Source organism: Punica granatum, chromosome 6 (assembly GCF_007655135.1).
Source record: "Punica granatum isolate Tunisia-2019 chromosome 6, ASM765513v2, whole genome shotgun sequence".
Taxonomy (NCBI): Eukaryota; Viridiplantae; Streptophyta; class Magnoliopsida; order Myrtales; family Lythraceae; genus Punica; species Punica granatum.
This window is the reverse complement of record NC_045132.1, coordinates 678,447-690,648: the sequence shown is the minus strand read 5'-3', so window position 1 is coordinate 690,648 and position 12,202 is coordinate 678,447. Positions and strand designations below refer to the sequence as shown.

The 12,202-nt window shown below is 39.4% G+C and overlaps 2 protein-coding genes across 2 annotated transcripts; one reads left to right on the top strand and one right to left on the bottom strand.

Moving 5' to 3' along the window:
• The first annotated feature begins 3,109 nt into the window (after positions 1-3,109).
• LOC116210951 lies at positions 3,110-4,171 on the top strand. Its single transcript, XM_031545117.1, has one exon. The coding sequence runs from the start codon at positions 3,110-3,112 to the stop codon at positions 4,169-4,171; it is 1,062 nt and encodes a 353-aa protein (XP_031400977.1).
• Positions 4,172-5,429: 1,258 nt separating this feature from the next.
• Positions 5,430-9,278, bottom strand: LOC116211229 (maltose excess protein 1, chloroplastic-like; the record flags this gene model as incomplete). The annotated part of the gene is made up of 9 exons (XM_031545511.1): positions 5,430-5,882; positions 5,982-6,043; positions 6,173-6,235; positions 6,483-6,601; positions 6,698-6,799; positions 7,995-8,084; positions 8,231-8,521; positions 8,783-8,944; positions 9,126-9,278. Coding segments are annotated over 9 exons (1,143 nt in total), but the record flags the coding sequence as incomplete, so codon positions are not given.
• Between the last annotated feature and the right edge of the window lie 2,924 nt (positions 9,279-12,202).

Here is a 12,202-nt window from a genome sequence, read left to right as displayed (position 1 = left end):
TTCATCGGTTATACCAAGCCACGACCTTGATCGTCTACTCTAAGCCACGACTTCATTGGCCACCTAGGCCATGATCGCCTTTGATGGCCCCTTCTTGGCTATGATCTCGACTGGCTTTCACCACAGTCCATTAACTGCTCGATTCGTCACATTCTATATCATTCCGAAAGGTTCACAAATAGTCGCAAGGATTTGAGTGGCTAAATTCTCAAGCCACACCTATTGTCTAAGACACCTTTTTCTTGCTATTCATAGCCAAATGTCATTCAGTCCTACATATAATCGACCCTCTGCCACAACGCATAGTGTTGGAGGCCGGCGACTAGTGTTGGCGTGGGGTAGTACGGGCCTAGCGCGTCTGACACAAAGTGAGAAGGCAGCTCATCAAGTCAAGTGCCTGCACATAAAAGGCAAGTGTGCTGGACATAATTAGATGAAATAATTTTTAATGCGCCCGGTAGAATCCACACGACTATGTTGATTTTGAATTAGGTAGAGGCGAGTAGAACTGGTTGATTTTTTTTTCTTTTTTCGGAAGTAAATAGAACTGGTTGATATGTTGATCTCGACAGGATCATTTTATCGCAACTATGACTATTACGTTCAACTCTTTTTTTTTTTTTTTTATAAGTGAATTCAACTCTTTAAATAGAGAGAAGTAATGGAGATATATAAAGCGGGGAGCCACAAACGGCAAATGAAAGAGAGATGTACCATTAGCGACAAAAGATGGCGTATTGGCGTCTGATAAAGTTAATTAAGAATTGTCTACTGACAAAAAAATTAAAAGGAATTTGCAGAAAATAATTAAGAAAAGAAACGTATAAGAAAGAAAAAAGTAGAGGAAGAATTAGAATGAGGATATGTTTTTCCAGGATTTGAGGTCATTAAAAGTATATATATATACACACTTTTGGCCAATTAAATCAATTTTTATTACTTTAGTGATTTTTTTCAATTGTAATTACTTATTAAGTGATTTTTTAGTCAATCTATATCTAGTCTAGTCTAGATTATTAGATAGACTCTTCTGATGGTGCAATGAGAAATCTCCGATTGTGCGATGAGAGTTTACCATATAAGTTTCTGTGAAACTTTCGCAGCCAGTGCTTGATCGATTATTCAAATCCCTTGTACATAAGTCAACCTATTAATAAATGTCCACTTTTTTTTCTCCTTCTTTTCGGCCACATCCCGACAAGCCCTTTGAACAAAAAAGAATTTCCATTGGCTTTTCTAATATATTTCACTAATTCCGTTTACGCTAGAGAAAATTTTCCAATATTTTGGATTACGGTGGAGAAAGAAATATTGAAGGGGAGAATTTTCAGGCTTTCAGCTATTAAAGGCTTTCAATTGAGGTAGCATGGTATAGGAATGACCACTTTGGATAAATCGGACTTATACTTCCTACAAGAGCACCTATGCAGGCAGGGATTCTACACATACATACATATATATATATATATATATAATTGAGAGGAACTTCTCATTCATGTGATGAGGAATTTCCACGCAGGTGTTTTGAGTAAATTCTTAATTCATGGTTAATTGTGTCTTCATGTTCCCTGCGATATTGAATTTAGGTTGTCTACTTTAGGGATTCTAATTTTAAAGAGTTTATTTTATTTTACATTTAATAATCTTGGCAAATTCATGGAACTAATATTTTTAGAAATTTTGATTTTCAATAGTTGTTGGATACATTTAAAAAGAATTTTGTTGTGTAGAAAGCAAGAGAATATATATATATATATATATATATCCAATAAATATTGAAAATCAAAATTCCAAAGATGTTAGTCCCATAAATTTGTCAAGGACAATGAAATTATTAAATGTAGAATAAAATTATTTTTCTTCAAAAAATAATCCTAAAGATGTTGTCCGATAAAAGATTAACGAAGTTATTAAATTTAAAATAAAATTAATTTATTAATATAAGATAAGGTGATTTAATAATGTAATTTTTCAATCTCTATCCAAATAATGGTAAGACCTAAATTATCTTTTCATGAGTATATAATTTCATGTCATCTCATTTTGAACTTCTGTATTTTACAATTGCCTTTTCTCTGAATACATTTAAACTGTATTTATAAAATTTAATAAATTAATTTTGATAAATTTAATCTACAAAGGATTAACCGAAAATTAGAATATGCAGACGCCCGTGCTTTGCTAGTAATTAAGTACATTAGACCCCATCTTTCCTTTTTCCATGCTCTTCGATGAAGCAGCAGGGTCGAAGTCTACTAGCTTTTTCTTATAATTGGTTTATAATTATCTTTTTTGGTAGACTAATTTATAACTAATTTTTAAATTCTCATTTAATTAAATTTTTTTATTATGTAACCTAATTAAGTTCTTTTACTTGCTCTTATGGGTACTCTTCTGATCCTTATATTTTTCATCAGTTTCCACAAAAATAAAAACCAAAATATCTTTTATGGAAAAAAATGACCATAAATTTTGGTCTTCAAATTTCGCGTTTATTTTTTCATGAAATTAAAAGTATATTTTGTAATCATGAGAACATAATTTAACGGCAAATTAAGCTCTTAACGGATGAATTTACTTGCAGCGCAGGGATTTAAAACTCACATGAAACACTTCGTGACCAGGTCAAGCCTCCCGAAACAAATCGGTTCCCACCAACATGCTGAGAGTTTCTGTACTTTGTAGCCTTTCCAAAAATAAAGTTTTTTTTGTAATTATAAAAGGGTATAGCGTAGTGGTGTTCACTATCGCCTCTGGATTTAGAAGTCGCAAGTTCGATACCTAGTGGAAAATATAGTTTTTAATTTTTTTTTAATTTGACGAATAATAGTCATTACATTAAAAATGTCAACTACCTCCAATTCCTCATCCTCTTTCTCTCTTCGTCTTAGGTGGGATTTTCCGTGTCATATGATTTCATATGCCTTCCTGTAACCGAATAAAAAATAGCAAACTGGGTTTGACTATATTTTCTTTTTCGGTAGATTGATTTGAGTGCTGTATATATTATCAATCGGTTAGAACGTAGTTTTCTCGAAGAACAAGGGCAATTCCATATGGCTTCAACTTCGAGTAAGTCCACTTGCTCTTTCTCTGTATATATGTAACCATGTTGAAAACAGGGCAATGGCACTCTGAGGAGGAAGAAGAGGAAGAAGAAGAAGCAGCAGCAATGGACAGAGAGCAAGACGAGATGCAGTTTCTCGGGTTCGCCGGGATATACAAGGAGTCCTTCAAGATCATCTCCTCATGGAAGAAGCTCTTCGCCCAAATCTCACTTTTCCTGATCCTTCCCCTCTCTTTCATCTTCCTAGCCCACTCATGGGTCTCTCAGACCCTCTCCTACCGCATCCTCCGTGATTCGTTCACCCGCATCGACACCTACAAGGATTCTGAAGAATACTCCAAACTCTCCCGCTCGATCAACTCCACTTGGCTCTTCCTTGGCCTCTTCAAAGCCGTCTACTTCACCTTCGTCCTCGTCCTCTCCCTCCTCTCGACCTCCGCGGTGGTCTACACCATCGCCTGCATCTACACTGGCAAACATGTCACCTTTAGGAATGTCTTATCCGTGGTGCCGAGGGTTTGGAAGAGACTCGTGATCACGTTCTTATGGATCTTCGCAGTTTTCTTCGTCTACAATGTTTTCTTCGGTGGGCTCCTTCTAGTATGTATCATCTTCATCGGAGTCTACTCATACGGGATTGCTGTTGTCATCGGTCTCTTCATATTGTACGTCGTTGGATTCGTCTACATGGCGATGATATGGCAGTTGGCAAGCGTGGTCTCCGTACTAGAGGACGTCTATGGAAGAAAATCAGTGGTGAAGAGCAAGGCCCTGATAAAGGGCAAGATGGGAATCTCTGTTGGCTGCTTCGCCGGCCTCGTCGTGCTCTTCATGGTGGTGCAGGCGGTGTTCGAGTTCCTCGTGGTTATCGACCTAGTGCCAGGGCTTGTGAACAGGATCTTGATCGGGCTCGTCTGCGTGGTGCTCCTCCTCGGGGTCGTGCTACTCGGGCTTGTTGTGCAGACTGTGCTCTACTTCGTGTGCAAGTCGTTCCACCATGAGAACATCGACAAGGCATCCCTGGCGGACCACCTGGAGGTCTACCGTGGAGATTACGTTCCTCTAAGGGCTCAGAGTGTCCAGCTAGAGCAGATTCACGTTTGACTAATTAACCTCTTGTCTTGGTCTATCTTACTTTTTTTTTTTTGGTGAATAAAGGAATTCTAGATTTTGGTCTATATTACTTTATCTAGCGAAAGATGACATATATATATTGTTAGTCTGTTAATATTTTGATTTTCTTTGTGAGGATGATATTTTGGGAACGCGTTCGATGAATTGATGAATATAAGGAGATAAAATAATTCAAACATTTGCCACATACATGATGAAGAAACTAATTACCAACTGTTGACTTGAAGAAACTGAAACGCCATGACTCCTCCTTATGTAGACTTGCAGGTGGCATATATATTGACTGGGTAAGTAATATTCTGGGTTCAGATCCAAGGCAAAGTGAAGTATTTGAGGTACATGTTGAAATTTGAGAATGGCAAGAGAAGGAAAGAGCAAATCACACCTACAACATGCCCAAGTAACTTCTGTCGACCATCATGGAACCTCAACTGAATGTCATATGCCATCCAAAGTGGGGTATTGCGCAGTAGCGTGAGCCATCGCCTGGTAACTAAGAAGTTTGAGGTTCGATAATTGTTGGTATTACCCGTACCCCTTTATTAGTCATTAGGCTTTCTATTTCATTGTACTAAACTCTCGTAACCCAAAAAGAAAATGTCAAATGCCAGTTTGTGCTGCATGACCTGCAGTTTTGATTTATTTTTGGATATATATGTTATAAATCTGATCTGCCTTTATCGAGAGGTTTCTGCAACTTCTGTTGATTCTTTTATGCTGCTAATAGAGATAGTCATGACTATACCATACTATACTATCTGTTTCTGTAATAGGGACACGAACAACCGAGAACCATTTGAATGTGTTCATATAGGCTCAAAATTAAGCAGTGAATGACAGACAGCCACTTTTATCGAGTTTGTTAAGTTCAAATTTGTAGGGCCAGAAATTAACAAACATGCCTCGCAGAAGTACATACCATCATCTTGAAAGTTGTTCAGACAGTTTTTGGTGGAACAAAACATGCTGATTGTTGACAATATTCAACAAGATTAATTATCAAAACCTCATTTGAGATTGCCGATGAACTGTTGTGTTCTTCTCTTATAAGGCATTAGCCGGAGATCCTTGAAGACAGACCGGTCCATGTTGAGCTTTTATGATCTCGCACGGAGGATGATTACCTCAACTCAATCATGCAAGGGACCTTTGCCATTGTTTCTGAAGCACAAACTCAACGGTCATTGTGTTCCTGCCATAAATTTGCAGCAAAAAGTGGCACAGTTTCTATTCTTGGCAAATGGTGCGGGTGTGTCCGTCGACCAGTGCAAACTTCAGACAGATCAAACAACAATAAAACCTTTGGGGCCACAAAACAGAGAACAAACTGCCTTCACCTTATCTGCCTGCAATATATTGTTTCGTTAACTTAGTATGTACTCCACTATTATACAATCAGCTGAAACACTACATATGTATGACTCAGAGATAATGAAACCAGGTCCCCTTGAAGAAGCCCTTTCCATCTTTTATTCCTTTCCGCATCTCAATTTATTTCTCTGCTTCCTCCAACCTCTATTTTCCTTTATGAGACAAGGATGCTTCTATGCTTTCGTCAGCCTTCATTTTCCTTCTCCTGTCTATCGATCAGCCAATCCAGGTCGTCCAAAAATAAGTTCTTTTAAGGATCTCAGAGGAGAGAAGTGTCCGTAAGCTACGCTGTCTCTCCAGAAAGCCATCCCTATAAGGCAAACATTGTCCTCCATGGTTGAGCTTATATAAGAGTGGCAGCCTAACTTATTTCAAGGAACATGTATACTAATAATATATGTGTACTCACCTATCCAAGAAAGCAGGCCACCTGTTGCTGCTAAGAAGAATTCCCTGCTGATACAGTTGAAACTGGGAAGAAAAGAACAAACTCTTCAGTCAACTGTCAGTCTACTCACATATGTGGAACAGAACCACCTCAAAGAAACCAAGAGTGACAAAGTCATTATAGATAGATAGATAGATAGATAGATAGATTACCAATACAGGCATAGAATGTTTGCATATCCATACAAGAATGCAGCCCATGCAGAACCAGTGAACCTGCAAAACATAACCCGGCATTTTACTTCTCCATTCAAACCCACACGATGGTCCAAACGAAGATCACTTGCTAGAGTGTTGGCAAAAGGTTTATGTATGAGGAATTCTTCCTCTGTCAAGTCTCCAAAGGAACTTGAGATTATAAAAAGTGAATGTATAGTGGTTTGGAGAAAGTACTGACAAAACAGTGACCATGAAATTCAAATGGCTTAATAAAATGGCCCATGAAAACAGAGCAGAGTTTTACCACATGAAATCACGGATGAAGAGTGCACGTGGGATCATGAGCCCGTTGCCAATCATAGCAAGCAACATTGTGGAAGCAGACAAGCCTTTAATGTTCTCAGGATGCAGGAAATTAGTCCACTGCGAATTACACCAACCTTTGTTAATAAAAACTCAGATAGAATTAATCAACGGTATTTGCAAAATTTCCAAGAGAGCCACAGAATTTCAGTTCACCATCTGGGAGACTGGCATCCACATGAAGAGAAGAGTAGCTGTCCAACCAGATATCGATCTCACAAATCTGACACCTTTTTCTGAGAGTTTTCCCATTCGTTCCTGAATAAAAGAGCCCATCACAGCATGAAGTTCACCAACATATAGCATCTCCTACTGAGCTTGACTAGCGCCCAGTTCATTGAATCAAAAACCAAAGGAGAGAAAAGGAGTACGATTAGTGAAAGAAAAGGGCGATGTTCTTGGCCTAAACCCTACTGATTTGCATTAAAATCAAGAGCTTCATCTTATTGTGCACTAACAGTTCAATAGTTCCGTATTGAGGAAACTGATTCACACTAGCATAGGTCACCCACCAGACTATGGTAGAATTAGTTAAAAGTATCAAAATAAGTTGATGCAAGGAAGCAGACTTTAGTCTAACAGGATCTTTGTTTACCTATCCGTCCTCTAGCCCAAGCAGCATACTTATATCAGGACAGCAAATACAGTTTCTTTTTTTTTTTTAATTAAATATTTTTTGGCCACTTTTTATTAATTAATGGATAAAGATTAACATTTTATTAGTAAAACCAGCAAAAGGGTGCACATCCTAATGCAGAAGGATTTATAAAACGTATACAAAAGAGAGGAAAGAGAAGAAAAAAGCCCGAGGGATGACAAGCTTGATTGAATCTAACAGAAGGGCAGCATGGTAATCAGCATTCTAAACCATTCACTGAACGATATACAGATGGGAGTAGCTGTGTATTGAAAAGATTGATTGTTCCAAACCAGCCAAAGAAATTGACTAAGGGATGCAACCAAGGGGCCAGGAATTGCACCATGTTAGCTTTTACAGTAGAGCAACCATCGACCAATTAAAGAGCTATTTCTTGCTTTCTCTATCAACAAGTTTTTCTTTACCATCCTTGAGAAAGAAGCAGTTTTGTTTCTCGGCTGCACTACAAAGGCAGATCTCCAGCAGGAAACAACAATTAGGATATTTGTGGCAAACTGGGGAAAAGCAGTTTCTCAAAACTGGATCCTCAAATGCACAATGGTTCTCGGGTAGAGATAACAAGGATTTTTTTTATAAGGTGCGACATAACTAGAACAACTTCATTTGATGCTAATAAGAGTAGAAAAAACTGGAGTTATTTAGTGAGGTCTTTCCTGAAAGGTAGGGGACGGAGAAATGAAAAAGGAAAAAGCTTATACACATATAGTATAGCTTGCACATATTAACTTCTCTATCATTTTGATTCTAAGGTTGATTATTATCTGAAAAGACAAGCTGATGGGGAGTGAAGCTTACCATGAGAACTGCTGCCACAGCAACGACAAATGCTGCAATCCCGGGCAAAATACTATTTGGAAGGTAGGGCACGAATGTAGACCACATGACCTGTATTGTATTCAGTAGGTGTAGGGTGGGTTAATCAACAATTTATATTATCAATGCGTGTTTGCGTTTGTGTCCGTTTGTGCGTGTGCACGGGCATGGAAAGAAGAGGAGGACAAGAGAGGAGCGTGGAAAGATAGAAGATTCACTTGAGGAAGAACGGAAAGTCCGCCAATGGTGATGAAGTCTTCCCAGCGGCGCCAAATAGGGGCACTGAGAATGCCAAAATAGTTCATGAAATTCAAGGTGAGACCGATGGCCACCACTGCCGAAGTTGCCAGGAAGTGGGGAAGAGGCATGGCCTCAGCAGCTGCGAGCTGACATATCACGACAAACGTGGATATGACTCCCAGTGTCTGAACCAGCATTGCCTCCTTCTCCCTCTTCTTGGCAAAGTAAGATAGCAGTGACAGGTTCCCGAGCAAGCCTGTCAGCATACCCTGCAAACATTAGTTAGGATTAAGAAACTGAAAAAAACCATGGTCACGGTTCGGCTCGTGATGGGAATGGAAAAAGGTTAAAAGGTATCACCACATCAGAAAGGTGCCTGCTTTTCCACCTATCATCTAGTAGCTCTTTAATTAAGCAGGTTTTTCAATTCAGGCTACAGGCTATACAAATTAAAAGGCTAACAACATTGGACTGTAGTCGGTTGTCCACCAAAACAAAAGAATGAACAGTTTGAGATCAAGAAAAGCTACCAGCCAAGGGATGGCGAGGAGGGCAGACTTATTTCCGGACAAGAGATTTCGGGCATTGAGGATGATCTGAGGGAGCTGGAGTAGCAAGAATGGTATATTTGCAGCAGCAGAGAACTTTGCCGTGATAGAGTCCCATTGTTCCAAGTCCTTCTTGGGTAATCCCTGTCAAATAAAATCCCACCCATCCCCGCATCATCATCAGAAGAGAAGATTATAAGGGCAATCAATCAATCAATCAATTCAATTTCAATTTCAATTTCAATTTCAATTTCAAGTTCAAGTTCAAGTTCAAGTTCAAGTTCAAATTCAAATTCAATCGGGTGGGTTGGTATGTATGGTGTACCTGGGAATGAGGAGGGAGGTGGTCGGAGGAGTGGAGAGCTCGAGAAGAAGAGGGACCCCGTTGTCGTTGGCAATGCCATCGGTGATGGAGACTGGTGGGAGGAGTTAAAGAAGAAGGAAGATGGTGGGCAAGGCCAAGGCCAAAGGGGGCAAATTATCAATGTCGAGGGAACAACTGGAAGCGGTGGTGGTGGGCCTCCTCATCCCCATCCTCATCGTCATCGTCGTCGTCCTCCTCCGTATTGAGTATGGAAGATTTGTTGATATAATTCCAATTCCAAATCCAACACTAGCCGTCAACATCCTCTTCTTTTCCTTAACGACGCTTCCGCTGCCACAGTACGAAAAGGACGCCGAGTTGGAAACCAGTAGAGATTCCGCCATATCTTCTTCCTTTTACCTTTGAAATTTGTTGCAGAGCAAGGCAGACTAATACTGCTACTACTACTGATGATAGCTCATCGTCGTCGTCGTCGTCGTCGTCGTGATGTGCTGATACCGAGTTGAGTTATCAGTTGGTTGCCGCAGTCCGTCCGTAACAGAGAGCAAAATTGCAACCTATTACTATTATTGGAGTGGAGTGGAGTTCTCTCAGCTTCCAAAAATGGACAGATAGGGGGAGAGAGGAGGCAAGTCCTTTATTGGTGGCAACTTCTCCTCTCCTCCCTCTCTCTCTCTCTCTCTCTCTCTCTCTCGCTGTCAGTAGCCGTACTACTGTAGGCAGTGAAAGTGAAGCAAGGCTTGGACGATGGAGTCGACCGGAGAGGAGGCGGGGGAGGATGAGGAACTGGGGCAAATGCATCGGATCTGCCAATCACCACTGGACACGTTTCACCACTCCCGCCGATATTTGCTCTCCCTCCCTCCCTCCCTCCCTCCCTCCCTGTTTGTGTCTCTCACTGTCTGTGCCTTTCAGCTCAATTTCACAATAATAATAATAATAACATCGTATGTTGTTGGATCTTCTGTCTCTTATTGGATCCATTTCATTTGCATATATGCATCTGCTTTGGTTGATCCAATGCCAGATCCAAGTCCAAGTTCAACCCAGTCAAATTCTCCAATACCAAGGCCCAATTAAGCATTCATTGATCCAATGCCAGATCCAGATCCACAAAATCTTCCATGTATATAAATGTATATATAGTATGCTCTCTTCCCATTCATCATATCATATTATATTAGAGTTTGCACCCGGGGGGACGCGCGGCCGATAAACTAATCGAGATAATATTAAAAGTGATCAACAAAAAAGAAAATATATTATCTATACAATGTATCTATACAATATAATATATAAAAGTGTAAAACTCACTCTGCTATCTCTCGCCTTTTGAATTTCAAAACTACCCTTTAATTTTATTTTATGTAAAATTATCTATGAGTGATTTTTGTTATGTGTGTATTTAGCAGTTGGCCATGTTAAAGGGTAGATGAAGACCCAACCAGTTCAGGCTCTGTCATGAAAACAATGCTTCCTTCTGGCCAGCCGCCCGGAAGGGAACCTCGGCTTCTCAGAGGACGGCAAGTTCCCGTTATGTGAAAAAAAAAAGAACTTTCATCTCTTGTGGAGTGATTTTTGTGTTTTTGGTCAGCCAAATTATGAAACTTTATTATGCTTCGCTCTGGGGTGATAGCAAAAGATATTCTGCACTAAAGACCAAATTAAATTTGATATCATGAATTGGTGGAATTGTCCTATTTGACCATCTCGCCTTTGGTCTACTGGTGAGCCATAGTCTTCTATGATCCTCTGATAATCGGTTTAAGTCTGGTCGAGAGAGAATTGTCCGGTTCGACCGGAGGCTGATAACTCATTGGGGTCAACATTTCTTCTCGTGCTGCTTAATGAAAATCGAGAAGCATATCAGGAAGTTCTTTCAAACTGAGGTGAAGTAATGGATTTTTATAGGCAGGCTGTCTGTTTGCATATCGCAATTTATGTTGGTTGCAGTATAGAACCACGCAATGAAGTTACACTTCCACCATAGGATTTGATCAATTGGAACAAAATAATTTCTGTAAACGTTTCATCTCTTGTGCCAGTGTGGGTGATTTTGGTTTTTTAGTTGGCCAAATTATGCTTTGATTGCAAGGTATGCTATGAGTTATGGCACAAACCAATCCGGACAGTTGGGCTTGATAGTACTATCTTGTTCATCTTAAGGCTGATAACGCCTTGAAATCGATATTTCTTCTGCTGCTCAATGAAAATCAGTAACCTCTTTTGAAAATATTTTCAATTGAAACGAAGTAATGAATTTTACTTGGCAGACTGTTTATTTGCATTTCCTTATGAATCTTGTCTGAATTGTAGAACCAACCAATGAAGTTAAAATTCCACGATAGAATTCAACATTTGGAACAAAGTGCTTTATGAGGGTGATTTTGTGTTTTTAGTTGGCCAAATTATGAAATTTTTTGTGCTTAACTCTGACGTGATAGCAAAGGGGACGCTATGACTTATAACACTGACCAATTTGAATTGTTAAGATAGATAGTGCTATCCTATTCGTCTCGAGGCTGACAACGCATTGAAATTGACATTTCTTCTTGTGTTGCTTAATGAAACTCGAGAACTATTTCAAACTTTGGTGAAGTAATGAACTTTGATTGGGAGACTGTCTATTTGCATTTCCTAATTTATGTTGCATGCAACGTAGAACCAGCCAATGAAGTTACACTTTCGATAGCATTCGGCCATTTCGAACAAAATAGTTCCTGTGAGAGGTTTCCTTTGCCACCAGTTTTGCCTCTTTTCATTTGCCTGTGCAGTCGTGCAATTATTGAGTATCCATAGATGTTTAATTTTCTCTTGTTAGCATCTGATCGCTATTCTCTCACTTTGCATTTGCCCAAGTGATTACTGCTATGAGGCTTTGCTACCAGCTTCCTCTGAAATTATATGAAACATATTATGCCTCGGGAGTTAGAGATCACCTCAAAAGCATAAACCACATGCTTTATTCTTGTTAAGTAGGCAAGAAGTTTTTAAAATCTTTTTGCTCGTTGGAAGTTCCACTAGCTCATAGGCAATTAAATGCCATTCTTTATTTTTTCTGTCTGCACCTTCTATTT